At 42.3% G+C, this 15,454-nt stretch overlaps 1 protein-coding gene across 1 annotated transcript in view; it reads right to left on the reverse strand.

Moving 5' to 3' along the window:
* Window positions 1–14,985, reverse strand: part of LOC141014476 (collagen alpha-1(XV) chain-like) — a 58,315-nt gene extending 43,330 nt beyond the window's left edge. The window contains exons 1-2 of the mRNA XM_073488290.1: window positions 14,912–14,985; window positions 14,744–14,826 (exon numbers count right to left, since the gene is read on the reverse strand). Of these exons, the coding sequence (XP_073344391.1) occupies window positions 14,744–14,826; window positions 14,912–14,922 (94 nt within the window). The 5' untranslated portion in view covers window positions 14,923–14,985. The remainder of the gene's footprint in view (window positions 1–14,743; window positions 14,827–14,911) is intronic.
* Window positions 14,986–15,454: the final 469 nt, after the last annotated feature.

Consider the following 15,454-nt stretch of genomic DNA (forward strand, 5'->3'; position numbering starts at 1 on the left):
TTACAAGACAAGCCAAGGCTGTAATAATACTAATAACACTGACTGTTCCCCGGTTTCTTGCTCCAGACAATTACATTTATGTTGCATCATGTGTTGGAAACTTCACAGGAAGGCCTCGATGCTCCTCAGTGGACTTCATCTTTTGCAAAAACACGCTGAAGGTGGGGGCAGGGGTGAGCTGTCAGATTTACAATCCTGCCATCAAAAATATTTCTTTTAGGAGTGAGATGAGGAAGAAGAAGGATCAAGGGAAACTGTCACAGAATTAACTGCTGAACCTTTCCAGCTGGCCAATACAACGACACGTAACAGCAACAAAGGCTTTCAGGATTAATGATACAGCATCCTGGTTTTATCTGAAGATATTTTGCTTGGATCAAACATGTGAAGTCAGCAAGTTTTTACATCTACAACTCTCCATTTTATCACTTTTATGTCAGTATCATGTCTTTTTAAACCACAAATCCTGTGTTTCTCCTGACCAAAAGGAAAACTGACAAACATCTGAGGTTCTTTCTGGTCACCATTAACCAACAGGGACTATTTCTAGAACAGTACAACAACTACTTCCTCTCGGTGGCTCTGGCTCGAAAAAGGTGACTTTAACTGCTACAATCTCTGGCAATCCCCACAGGTCCACCTGAAACGTATCACCTTACAAGTCTTGCTCTGCTGCTCTCAGCTAACCCACAAGACGGAAAAGGGAAAATACCAAAACAAAAGATAAAACTTCTGCCAAAACATGAGCTCCTGCCACGAGTCCCTCGCAGTCAGGTTATGCTCAATAATGGATCAAAAGCAATTTCCCAGTTGGTGTTATTTGCAGGGAGGAAATTGGGCCAGAGTTCATGTTTCGTATCTGCTGCCAGTGGGAGAGTTATCAAATCGAGGTATGCCTGCATAAGTCAGGAGGCAGAAGTCTCCTCGGGCGACCACAACATCACATTAAATTGGTTCTCTTCCCATTGGCCATGTTGCCAGGTTTGACGCAGATGTTTGTCTTTGCCGAGGAGGGGATGTACAGGGCATTGTTCAAATGGAGAGACAAGACTTTTTATTGGTAGCTGTGAGCTGATTTAGGAGCAGAGACCTTGGAAAAATGTGTTTTTGGAACTGGTAGAAACAGTTTTCTCAATGCAAATCAATATCAGTCCTTCCTAAAAGTTAAAGATTGTAGTATAAAGACATACAAACATTTTAAATGACAGTTATGAGAGGAAATCAGGGCAGAAACCAACTGGATTATACAAATCAAGGATGCCAAAAGAAACTTGTACAGCTGTGATGGATTAAAAAATACGACATAATACGATCGACTTCTTAAAAACTGTGTATCTCCTTACCAGAGAAACCTCTATAGGTCTGCCAGACAAGCCGCAGACAAAATCTGCCAGTATTTCACTGTTTCACTGCAGTTAATTTCAGGTTCTGCTTGCCAGATACAGTACATACTTCTAACCAACATGATTTCCCATTAAAACGTCTGCCTAAAGCTCCCCCACAGTGCCAATGTTCATCCACTTTTTTATGGGTACGACATCACGAGAGGAGTAGCTGTTTTTGAGGAAGGCCAATTACTTCTTACCAGGATCACTTAAACTGAATAAACAGAACAATTCAGCTGGTTGTGTCATTTGGATCCAGCGGAAACGGCTGAATATTGACAGAAATATTCTGCCCTTTGCTCTATTAAGCAGTGTTTGTGCTTAACTCCTATTGTTTAATAATGTCGCCATGACTAAGCGGAATTGGAAAGAAGCTGCTGAGACAGCAAGGAAATGGCATTTTTTGGAGGACAACAGCTAAATAGGGACTGACCTTTGCTCCAGCGTCTGTGGGAGAGGAAAGTTGGAGGTTTGAGTGCAACACGAGGGTGGTCTGCTAACGAATCTCTAGATCCAAATAAAGCGGTCGTCTTAGTAGCCTGACGTTACTCACACACATTTCCAGTAAAGCGTAATAAAAACATCTGTTTTCAGGGGCTGAATAGGTGTCGAACCAATTCTCAGCTTTAAAAGCTTTTCTGAAAAAAGAGCTGTTTTTCTTTCTACTCTGGTCAAAAGAGGCTGCTGAAAGCTTTAGGAGCCTGAGCACCAGACTGAGATGTCTGCTGTTTGCTGAGGGACGGACTGATGACAGCATTGTTCAGCCGAGACCTGAAGAAAAAGAAAAGCTCTCTGCAAACACCTAGAATAATATGTAACAATTTCAGCCAACAAAATCGAAAACTGTCCCCAGAAACTTAATGCCACTGTAGCTTTAGCAAATACCGACCCAATTTGTTCCAGACTTGGTTGTTCAGTGCGATGCTTGCAGTCATTATTGACCCGCAATGGTTTTCATGAACTAATGCTTTATTTTGAACACTCTTCTTTGGTGTTTTGTGTTTAATTGCATTCATTTTTGAAGTGGTTCCCCAAAGGCAGGGTTAGTGCAACGTTCATCCAATTAAGCTGCAGATTATAGTCTAATTATAAATGTCTTGGAGTCAGTGACGGAGGACAAGACCCTCGCTTGTTTCCACGCAAATTTGTTTCCTGACTGAATATTTTGAACTTGAATCATGAGCGTAAAAAAGGAACTGCAGCTCTAAAGAGTTGCTCCGCTCACCCAATCATGAAGCCGATCTGATGATTTCTCTTTCATTATATTGCCTGACTTAACATTCAGCAACAAAGGTATGTGAGAATAATCCACAAAGCTCTGAGGTTAAATAAACCATTTCTAGAGCAATCAACATGGCTGATTACTGCTGCAGTGTTTTTGCTTGTCATCTGTAGTAAACAAACCTGGTTCTCATTTTGAATTGGGCAGCGACCAAATGTGAAACTTTCTCAGCAGAACCGGACCAACAGGATTTCACCTCTAACATAAAGATAACACAGTTTGCAACGAGAAGTCAAAACATATTTGCTTTTTGGTTCTCCCGACGTTTTAATCACATTTTGTTTGTTTTAAGACCACATACAACGAGGGGTAATAAGAGGGAAATAATCAAAACCACATCTCTGGCAACTTTACGGTTGGACTTTTTAAGTGTTTCAGATTCAGCGAAGGAAATAATGTAAAACGGGCTGAAGTGAAATCAGCGTTGGCGAGGATGAAAGACGGCAGAGAAATGAAAACACCCAGAACACTTTCTCTCATAAACATCCAAGGCCTTTGGATGGATATTCAGTAACCCTTTGGGAAAATCTGGCAAGCGTTGCAATACGTTTTTTTCTTCAGACCATCGACAAGTGTAATTACAGAGACTTTAGGACACATCGTGACCTGATGATGCTGCACTTATCAACCACAGCCATATGAAACAAATCTACCTAATGTATTACAAGCCCACCGCGAGATGTTTGACTTGAGGTCATGTTAGCAACAACCTTTGATCCAGCTTGCAAATGACACGAAAGCCACATTCAAAGCCACAACCAGCTTTCAGTCAATGAAGAACATTTTTTGAGTTAGACGTTGAGACAAAATGTGTAGAATGGTCACATCTGATGTGGGCGGTGGACAGTATTTCTTCTGTCCAGCTGAAATCATTCTGATTCAACACATCCTCATGTTTAAAGGAATGAATAGGCCGATTGTCTGCGTCTCCAAAAATGAAGCTAATGAAAAGAAGTTATATCTTCGATCGAAAAAAGGTCAAAATGGAGGCAAAGACAGCGGCCAGGAAAATAGTCTCAACTAATAAAATTAAAAAGCACATTAGCACTACTGAGGGTTATTTTGTGCCACATCCTTAGTGTGTCTACCACACGCACAAACATAATAAGTGGTGGTGCTAATGAGAGGCCAAGAGCAGAAACAGCAGCAAAGACCTGACCGCAAACCGAGGTGAGAAGCTGACTTCCTCAGTTATTAATTCACGCACGAATCTCCAGAATAAACACACACACACGGCAGAATAAACAGCACGCAGCCTTTTTCACACCTGTGGGAGGCTACAAGAAAGGAAAGTGAACGGTTATATAAAGAAAGGAAGAGACAATATGAGAAAAATAAACAGAAACAAAAGATAAAATCAGGCAATTAAATGGAAGGGAGGCATTAAAAAGACTAAAAACAAAGAAATGAGAGAAGGTCAGGCGGAGATGGAGACGGATGTTTGTGGATGTTTACTCGCCAGCGGTGTCAAAACAATAAGGTAAACTCAGACCCAACCGTTAATTAGATTTACGGTGAGATATTCGGGAAGAGAGTCGACAGTGTGCCCAAAAACAACGCAGCTGCAGCCCAGCTGAGCGCACACACACACACACACACGCCACAAAACCAGCATCAACACCAGCACTAATCCAGCCTCCCACTGGGAAACAATCAGGATCCTAAGTGCGGACACTCCTCAGGGGTATTTACGTCACGCTTTTCCTACAAGCTATCGTCAAAATTTGTTTGTTTCTTAGGCTCCAAGCTGCCAAAGATAAATGTCCATCCCTCAGAGATTATAATCACCACTTGCATCATATAAGCACCGATAGGAATCAAGCAAGTGGTCGACAAACTGTTCCAACGAGGAAACAAGACGAAAGTTTCAACAAAAAGACAAAGTCCGAGTTAAGTTTAGACTTTCTTTGAAGTCTGCTCTTTGGTTTGCTGAAGTCATCCATCAACTAGACAGCAGACCAAAGCAGAGCCATGAAGGTTCAAGGCTGGGACAACATGCCAGGGACCCTGCTGAGCTGTGACCTGGTGTAAGGTGCTGTGGAGGACTGTCATGTTTTAGCACTGACACGTTATTTTGACGGCAATTTATCAAAAGTCAGCCTACAAGAAAATATTGAATAAGCGACATGAAAGATCCAGAAGTTTGTGGAAAGCCCTGACATATCCTAATCCTTATCCCCCATCATATGGAGATATTGTGGACAATTTTGTTTGGCCGTCACAGAGCCTTGACCACAACAAGGGCTCAACTAACAATTATTTTTATTACCGATTAATTTGACGAATATTTTGATCATCTATAAAATGTCATAACAACTTCCCAGAGCCCAAAGTTTACTCTTTACATTGTTGCTTTTATTCAACCTGAAGAATCTTGTTTTACTATCACAAATAACAAAGAAAAGCAGCAAATATTTTAATTTTTTTGTCTGAAAATGAACTGAAACTTTTAATCAATCATCAAAATAGATTTTCCGTAGATCGTCTAATCAATTCGTCGACTGTGAGCCAGGCTTTATTGCACAATATTAGTGGCTGATCTCATTTTATTCCTTTAAGCTGAGTGGGGAAAAAAACTCTTGCTGCCAGGCTCCAAAATCTTGTGGAAACCCCTGACCAGAAAACTTAAGTTAAGTACATTAAAGCATACGTTTTAGGATTGAGATGTTCACTGTGTTGATGTAAGGTGTCCAAACACTTTTGGCAACGTAGTGCATTAAAGAAAAAGGGCTGGTAGTGAGTGTTAGCGATTTATTGTTCGACCATTTGCAGATGATTAGCTAAACTTCAAGTTCAAACAAACTGTTGGCTTTAATCATGTGGCTTTTACAGGGAGGAAAACATGATTAGCTTCAACACCAACATCCTGGTTTGAGAGGCAACAGGCTGATCAAACAAGCAGAGATCAGCGAGCAACGGAGGGCAGAGGTGATAATTCAGAGTGAAAAAAGAAAAGAAAGCCGTCATAAATCTGTTCACACCGATGACTGCTCTGTCATTACACGAGTCCAACAGGCACACTAACTGAAATGGGCATCCTGACGTGCTCATAAACAAGCATGTACTTTTCTGTAGTATCATTAACACAGAACGGGAATTTAACGAGGACTGGGGTAAATTAAGGACACTGAAATCTTAATTTCTTACATGTTTCGGAGCCACACACAGCTGCTCGGCACTCCGTGACCTCACTGGAGACTCTGACGCTCCGTTGCTGTACGACGGGACATGTCTTCCCTCCTCTGTGGTCTCCACACAGCTGAACAGACACCTGCTTGTTTCAACTCCATCTTTCCTCCATGATGGACACTTTCCAGAGACTAGTTAGATATTCCATGTTTTCACCCATCGGGAACTTCTGTGGTGCAAAAAAAAAAAAGCCAGGAAGCCGGCCGCTCCCAGAAAAACAAACACGTCAATTCAGACCACTTTACATGATCGTCAATCAACGTTTCGATGCACCTCTAATCCCTCCTGATGAGCGAGTTATTTCCTACAGGCATGCAGGAGGACTCGTGTCATATTTTATTCAGAGAAATGTCCTCAGAGGACACAGGATGCACTGTGGTTCAGTCACAACCATGCCCTTCACTGCTGTAACCATGTTTATGTGCTGTAATGTTCCAACACTCAGCTACAGAGGAATTTTCTTTTCATCCTGAGTCACATTTACAGTTGCACTCACTGAAACTTTCAACAGCCACGGCCTATAATTGGCCATTAAACAGCTCTACATGAGCTTGTGGTAGTTAGAAGCATCGCCGATCTTCCTCTGTCACGTTTTTTAACAGCTGGTCTGGGACTAATAATTTGTCTTCTGGCCAGAGGTCTGCTCCTCTGAGCTTTATTGTCTAAAGAGGTCACAGGTCGAGCTCCCTTGTTGCTGAACTCTGCAGCAGACGTTTTAATTGGGTGACTACTCAACATGGAAAGTCTGTAAAGTTCTGTTTTTGGAGCATCCAATAAGGGTCCTCAGCATCTGCTGGAAGAAATTGCAAAGCTGTACAACTGCATGGCAACTTATGGAGGGAGCTTTAAAGGTAGAACGTCAGATTTCCATGTCTTTACATTAAAACATTCAGTCCACGCAGCCCTTGTTCAGAAATTGTGTCACAACTGTACAATGACCGTCAACTGCAACTATCAGTTATTTTCATTGCCGACTAATCTGTTGAGCATTTTCTCGATTAATCGATCAGTTGTTTGGTCCATAAAATGTCAGAAAATGGTGTTAAACGTCGATCAGCGTTGAGATGACAACCTCAAGTGTCTTGTTTTGTCCATAACACAAAAAGATTATCAAAATATTTAATAGTCAATAGACAACTAATCGATCAATCATTACAGCTCTACAGTGACTACGTGCAGCAATGCCCCCAGCATGGTCACGGTTACAAAAACACCGGCAGAGCTTATCTTAATCTGCCCGTGTGTGAAAGATAATACCAAAACAGGAAAATCTTAAAGGATAGATACCTAAAAACATAAAGACAGACACTGGTATGTAGATGATTCACATTTTGGATGGAGAACTTCACAGAGAGAGACAGAATAAACAAAAAAGCAGAGAGAAAGGAGTCATCGTGCCGTTCTGTTTGATCTGCACCACCCGACATTAAAACGAAGGCCGAGGAAAGTAAACAGTCGAGCACATCAAACAAAGCGTTCAGGACGTTTTGGTATAAAAGCTCTTTGATGGCCGAAGCTTTGATTTCAAAGAGTGATGACTGGTGCTCAGATAAAGACCAATTATCGAGAGGTTTAGCGACGATTCGTTATCTTAAAAATTCTAATTTGTTAACAATACAGCATCGAAATGTCCCACTAAAAAAGGATCCCATTAAAATTTAAGAAGAAAAACTACTCACAGATCCTCTCAGCGATCTGTTTGACTTAAAGAAGAAGGACATGAATAAACTCTAAGAGCACAAAGGACGGAGGTCAAAGTGACATTTGGCGTCACACCTTTACCCTCCCATCCTAAACTCAACACATCCTGTCTTTGTCCTCTGCTTTCATGCTTTGAAGAAAGCCATCCATCTCATCCTTCACATCATCTGCTCCACACCGTGTCCACGACTCAAAATAGTGGCCTGTTTGGTCCGGGACGAATATAGCAATTCCTGTTTACTCTCCAGGATAACGCATGTGTTTTTGGTTTGGGGTTTGTCTTAGATTATTTGCAGATACAACCATCGCGGCCCGCTGCAGCTTTCCCTTAAAGTGTCAAGTCAGCAGAATCCATAGTCACTTACATAATGTGACAGTGATCTTTTTTTTACTGCTTTTACATCGTGTCTTGTTTCCTTTTGAACGTTTTTCATGAGTTTGTCACATCTATTCATCAAAAAACAAACAGAAAAAATGATCAAGGTCTCATGAAAAACTACAAAACACCACTGCGAGGAAGTCACAAAAACAAACTGCATCAGTTATGAGAGAGAGAAATTAATTAGGAGCCAGATGAAAATGATAATAACTGTCATATCGGACTGAATTTGGCAGTTCGCGGAAGTTAACAAGAATAATGTGGGATGCAGAGACATGTGCTACACAATCTGCAGCACATCTTGAATCAGTTTTGAGCTTGCTGACACGTGAAAGTGTAAAGAGTCACACGAGATGCTCATGACACTCTCCGAAGGACAAACAAACAAAGAAATATGAATAACGTTGATTTAGAGAGGATTAAATTATGAATAACTGTGGTTTTAAATGTTCCCAGTTTTGAGGACTTTATAACCAAGAACATCATCTGCGAACTACTGGGACATTTTATTTTTAACTTTTCAGTTTTTTTATAGTTTGATGGCAAGAAATGACAGAGCTTTTGTCAAAGTCCTTTTTAGACAAGTCTCGCTACTCATCAGCCATCTTGGCAACGTCCCCGAGCAGTTACGTTGGGGCTAACAAGATCAGGCTTTTAGCTAAATGAATGGGCAGAGGGCATAACTTCACTGTCAATGGGCTCCTCTGATAAATGACACTTAAATAGTTTGGTGACTTTGCCCCAAAATAAGGGTTAAAAGGCCTTTTTTCTACAGGTTGTACCACGACACCAACGTCTTTGACATGACGCCGTCGGCTCATCCTAACAGAGTACTTGAACAAATAATGAGCGTTTAATGTCAATAACTTTTCTTGGTAATCCTGCGCATTAGCGCGGTATCCTCACTTTCCATCTGCACCTGGATCAAATCGCTTTAAACTTCTCAACTGTGCCTGGCGTCAGTGCAACAACACGATTGGCTGCTACTGTATGTTTCCTGTTTTTGAGGCGGGGGATATGTGTCATACAACCGCCACCGCTGACGTTACAGACTTTAAAAACGTCTCTGCTTACGTCTCTGGTAAAGGCAGATAAGATTTATAAAATATTTTTATGCTAAGCTTCAACTATGTTCGCCTCCTAACTCGCTCCAGTCCAAAAATCCTGATCATCTGTGATTATTTCTCAAAACGATCTTAAGCCAAACTGTAAAAAAGCTCACTCCCTGCACAGGATCATCAGCACGACAGTCAAAAATCACGTCAAGTATTTACTTTATTACCGTTTTGGATCCAAACGTTTATTGCTGTTAGTTAGCCTCTCTGCCAAATTACTGCAATGTGAGTAATCTTTATATTGTTACCTCATTATATGATGAAGAAAGCCGTTGTCACTCTGTATAAACTCACCCAGCCCACTTGTACAGTTGACATGCGGAGAATAAACATCTGGCCACTTCTACCTAACATTTAGTGAGTCATCACGATCTCGTTTGGTTATTTTTTTTAAATTACTGACAGCTTTGTTGCTCAGTGCTCATCATTATGTGCCTCGTATCGTTCGTGACAGACGAAAAAACTTTGCTGAGCTGGATTTAAGTCGACTCGCTCGGATGGAAACAAACTGGACGTTCGCTTACAGGAGAACGTCAGACCTTTAAAAGTCTCCAGTGCTGTGTGTGGTTTTTCTTTGCTCATTCATGAAATCATTGTTGGACGGGACTGAGAATCTGACCGTGCTCGAGTTGAAATTACACTTTAGATTAAAACCTGGCATGTTAGCTTCGTACAGGGCTGCGTTCCAGATGACCTACATCAAGCTGGAGCCAAACCAGGGTCTCATTAAGTCAGAATTAAGACCAAGTGGACGTGGAAGGATTCACACATTACCTCCTAAAACTCAGTGTCATCTTACTTCTATGAACAAACCTAGAATGAATGACCGGCCTACATGTGTTACTGCTGCCTGTGAGCTGCTGGATTTATGGTAGATGTTGTTAAATAAACAGCTCATCTGTGTGAAACATTCAGGTACAGCTTCCATCTGTCTCTACTTCCATGTTGTGTTTTACTGTCTCATTGTGTTTCTGTATGACTGCCATCTACACTTATGTGTCCATTTTTCTCCACAGCTTTTGTTTGGACGCGAGAGAGAAACCCTCTCGAACTCGGAGAAATCAGCTCTCTTTCACTAATAGTTTCCAGAAGAGTCTTTTGTGTTTATAATACGATGTATAGGACTGCTTTATAACTAACTAGAATGGCACTCAGTTGAGCACATTCCTCCACCAAGGCCCAGCTGTTAACTTTATCATCACTCATAGATACCAGCTACCTAAATACCGCAGATTGTTTCTCATCAAGAAAAACAAAAAATGTGAAAAATACTCAGAGTGACCTCAAACAGATGCTGCATTCACGTGCTCCTCGGATTGGTCTGATTTCCTGAGTTGGGAAGTCGTTCTTCCGACTGTGGTGTGTTCATGGGCTTCCTGTCTGAATGGGGGAGCAACACTGACGCCAAGAAGAAGTTGTTTTTGCATTTTATCACTCAGAGCGTTTAAACAACACTGGCATCAGAAGAGTCACGTAAACCTGCACTGAATTTCTGGTTTGGTTGAGGACCAGTGGTGATAAAAAAGATTGGTGACTTTGTTAGAAGAAGAATTTTAATCGGTCACATACTGAGTACAACATGTTGAAATCCACCATCCACTGTACAGCACCCGGGGTTCAAAGCCGATGCATTGTTCAGGGACACCAACAGGAGCATTAACCCAACGCACATGTTTTAATGGTGGGGAAACCGGAGCACCCGCAGGAAAAAACCACGCAAGGGTGGCAACATGCAAACTCCACACAGAGGAGGCCCTGCCCCCGCTGGGAGTTGAAAGCTGGACCGTCCTGCTGTGAGGCAGTGATCGAAGCGTCACCATGCTACGAGTGACAAGCCATAAATTAAAGCCCCATAGGTTGAGGAGGCGGAGAAAGAGTCCAAACGTGCTTCCCTGAACAAACAACAGATAAGAAGAAGAGACTAGTAGACCAGACTTTGTTCAACTTGTGAAATGAACTCTTTAAACTCAAAGTCCATCTAATGCATGACTCAAGAGCAAAGTGCTCTGATTCACAACAGCTCCATCTGTAAATCAAATGCTCGTAACATCCACCAACACCCTGCATTCACATCGCAGATCTCCGAGGACTCGAATCATAATCCATCCCTGTGGTTCTCATTGTCAACCTCGTCCTCATCATCATTACCCTCATCATCACCCCCAGTGTATTCATCACAACCACATTGTCCGAGGCTCACATCATCAGCCACATCATCCTATTCATTATCCCTTACAGCCAGCAGCAGTGACCCGGGCCTTCGTGTTGTCCCATTAAGATAATTAAAAACATTATCATTTTGTGGATAATCACCTTGTGCACAGCAGATGGAGAACATCATGTGTGTGTCGCATGTTTGCATGTGTGTGGACGTGGTATGAAGGCATATACAAGTGTGTGCACATTAGCGCCTCCAGGCTAAAAGATGATGTATTGTACAGTGTGTTTGTTCCTCATTAGTTGAGATTAAAAGAGGATTATAGCCCAAGAGTATGTTTTTATGATCCTTCTGTAGAATGAGAACCACGACTATAGAAACACAAAGGAACCTTTGTTGGTTTGTTTACTTGTTTATGTTGTTCTGAGCCTTTTTGTTTTTCAAAATACATTTCTTCCTCTGTTCATTTACCCATTTATTCAGCCACCCGCCTCGTTACATGAAGCTTGTTTGTCTTATTCATTAATTTACCCATTCATTTTCTTTTACTAACATGTTTTTCTGTCTTGCATCTGTCCAGCTGATCATTAACTCTATATAACCAATAATCCTTTCATCTGCGATGACTTACACTCCTTTATTTTGATGTTCCCAGGAAACGTCTGCAACGGTGCCATCACTAGGCAGGTAATGCCAAGAAAAAGACGATGATTATATTCCCTCCCTTCTCTGGAATAAATCAGCAGTGTTGAAATATTTTGGATTTTGGAGAGAAGACGGGTCGACAGACAAACAGGCCGTCTCACTCAGCTGTTGGCTTACTTGTTGCTCTCGCTGAGGCAACATTAGCTGCTATGTTTCAACAATGTCAGGCTGGAAGGGCTGGATTTCAACACTGGCTGTCTTGGGACATGCAGTGACTTAAAGCAACGGTGAGTAGGAAACACTTACAATAATACATGTAATCTGTTAAGCTACGGGCAGGGGAAACGTCCACTAGCTGTTAGGCTAATACATGCAACATAAAGCGCTATAGGCTTAAGCTAAAGTTGGTGATAAGAGGATCTTTAAACTTTTGTTAAATGTTCTCGTTAAGCCATGTTTTATGTGTTAGTGGAGTCGATTTAAAGTAAAGTTTACTGCAGAAGAAGCGAGTCTGCAGCTTCTTCTGTAACCGATTGTATTAAATGGTCACATGGGATCATCTCATATCGATCGCAGGCCACTGAATTGAATTGAATTGGCGTCGCATTGGTGCAGACTTTGTGATATCGGCTTGTATCACATAGTTGTCCAAATAAACGATGTAACATCGCATCGAAAAATAACCCCCCTGTTATTTAACCAACCATCTAGTCATCTGCTCTGGATCTGTTGATACCATCCAAACCTTTGTTCAATTATACAATCACGTATTCACATTTTCTCTTTTTTCTTTTGATAATTTAAAAAGTCATTTATTCATTGACTTATTCATTTATTCACAGTTTCTCAATCATTCATTCCTGCTTTTTCCCTTCCAAAAAAATCTGTTTTCTATTTCTTAAGCCGTTCTACAGAGCTAAGCTAACCAAACACTGCTGATTTGCGCCATTCTATTTCTGTCAAAATTCAAAAATGTGAGACGACACCGATCCGTCCCATTCACGGAAATCCTGTTGTTCTGCTGCATCCACCTAAAAGCACGGTCGAACCTTCGGGGTGGATGCGCACGGCGAAGCTTCACAGCTGGAGGGAAGCGGCGTGCATTATTTCACACTGGAGAAAAGGGATTATATCAGCTTCAATTCAACAATCGCTGCATAGAAATGTGAATGTTGCCACGGCGACAGCTCTGTTTTCAAGAATATTTACAACACGCAGCCTGGAAATATTTGTCCCTGGTGCTCTCTCTCTCTCTCTCTCTCTGACTCTGACTAGTGAGCCAGCATTCGCGTGCACACACACACACACACACACACACACATCCCCCCCCCCCCCCCCTCCTTCTTGAAAAAGTGAATCATGACAGAGGATTATGCATATGGCACAAGCACAAACAGCCTGAGAGTGGAGCCTCTAGCTCAGCCAGCCGCTGCAGGATCTACAGTGGAGGAAACTGGACCATGAAATCACACTTTAAAGACTCTTCTTTAGTCAGACGTCAACCGAACTCCACCCTCACACACAGCCACGGTCAAGTTCTGCCTTCTACAAGATCACATTTCATTTCCATCTCATAATTAGGGACGGGGGTTTTAATTGCAAAGTGGTTACACATTTTTAAGCCACAAGCAGCCAAAGTGGCTTTTTAATTCAAAATGTCAGACTCCGACAATTAAGCTCCGCTGGGTATCGTTAGCTAAAGAGACCCCCGTAATTATTTGACTGGGCCCCAAACAAAGATGCTTTTGTGACACGGAGGTCCTTGTGGTGATCATAGGTCAAGATATCCACACGCAGACACACACACATAGCTGCAAATGTCAATCTGGATTCCAGCACGCTGACGACAGCAGCGATGGCATATTAGCCGGTCTCGAGGCCAGGATGAAAAGTAATGAAGCTCTCAGACATGCTGACAATGACCTTCATCTCCTTCCAACACACACTGAAGGTTCGGCGGCATTACATCATCTTCGCCACCTTAATCACGCGGTGCTACTGATTGCAGAGCTTGTCTGTCAATGTGCACGTTGTGAGGTTTTGCCTGTTTCCAATTGCGATGGAAAGGAAAATCTGCAGCTCCTTCAGCACTAATTGGGAACATGTTGAAGCGTAGTGATTGATCCATTCATCACGGTGCAAATCCAGTTTTAAGCTGTGAAAACAGCAGCGACGCAGCGCACACGGGGCTCTGAGAAGCACATCAGTCAGGATATAATTGAAACCATCGTACGGCACAGAAGCCGGCAGGTATCGCTCTGATGGGCTCTGATGTCACGAGGTTCATCTGAAGACAGAGGGTCCCCAAAAGTTTTCCAAAGAGTTTGTTTCACTCTCGACACCATTAGCACCATATTCCTTGTGTTATACAGTGGCGTTACAACATTAAGCATCCCATGGGATCTACTTATCTTATCAATGAGAGTCTAATGCAAATACTCCCTACAAACTTTCCCATGGTCTTGTTATATAGAAACTTTGATTATCATCTACATGTGTGGAAAGAGCCAAACAGATGTGCAGTTAAAAAGGACATTAAATAGCGCTATTGCTATGATATTGCTGGAAAAATAACCAATAAATGTCTTGTGGCTCTTAAATATTGAGTTAATAAAGATCTTGTCTTGACTTTCCAAATATTTTGTAGGCTACAACGTCACTGTTGCAGCTTTATTATAACATTCATTCATTTAAGTGTCTTATGTACCAAACAATCACCACAACATCAACAAGTCTTGTTATAGTTGTGCTGTTAAAGCATCTTTCTCAAAGTGACATCATCCCGAGCCTGCCGGGACCAACGGTTTCACCAATCACATTCGGCGGATGAGAACTCATGAGCCAGCAGAAAAGTTCAGCGACAGAGCGATGAGAGAGGAGTGCACATACCGTCCAGCAGCTGATAGGCGGAGGAGCGACGGCAGCAGAACCGGAGGACGAGCAGAAATAATCCAAAGAACCGGGGAGGAGTGCTGTATAAAAGACAGAAGTGAAGATGTTGGAAAGAGTTGACTTGAAACTACCTCCTCACAGAAAAAAACAGTGCCTTTCATTTACCGTGAAGTCATCTTCAGCGGCCGGTTAATCTTAGATCCAAACCAAAGTTGTCCTGTTCATGTGCAAGAGAGAGCGAGATGGAGCTCACTCTGCTGCTCTCTCTCCCTCACTCCAAACTAAAAGCCTCTCACTCTCCTCCTCTTCCTCCTCTTGCTCTCTCGCCCCCTTCTCTCTCCCTCTCTCTCTCTCTCTGGTTCCCAGTCAGACAAAGGCAGCTTCAGTGAGTTGGACTCGCGGGGCCCTCGCAGAGCTGAAACCCGACTCCGTGTGTGTCTCTCTACGGACCACCGCTTACTAATCCGGCCCTCCCTTCAGACATCACAACTCCAAATACAAATTAACACACTCCGGCTAAGTCCTCCTCCCCCCTTCGCTCCTCCTCACCGGTGTGGTTTCTCTCACTTTCCCTGAGCTTTTTAAACGCTCTGCATGTGTCGACCTTGACCTGTGGGGAGGAGATGCCTCAGGAGCTGCAGCATCAAGTCCAAAGCTTTAAACTTTAAAGGAGAAAGAAGAAGAAGAAGTTGTTATCACTGGATTAAA

The sequence above is a fragment of the Pagrus major genome, chromosome 19 (genome assembly GCF_040436345.1).
Source record: "Pagrus major chromosome 19, Pma_NU_1.0".
Classification (NCBI taxonomy): domain Eukaryota; kingdom Metazoa; phylum Chordata; class Actinopteri; order Spariformes; family Sparidae; genus Pagrus; species Pagrus major.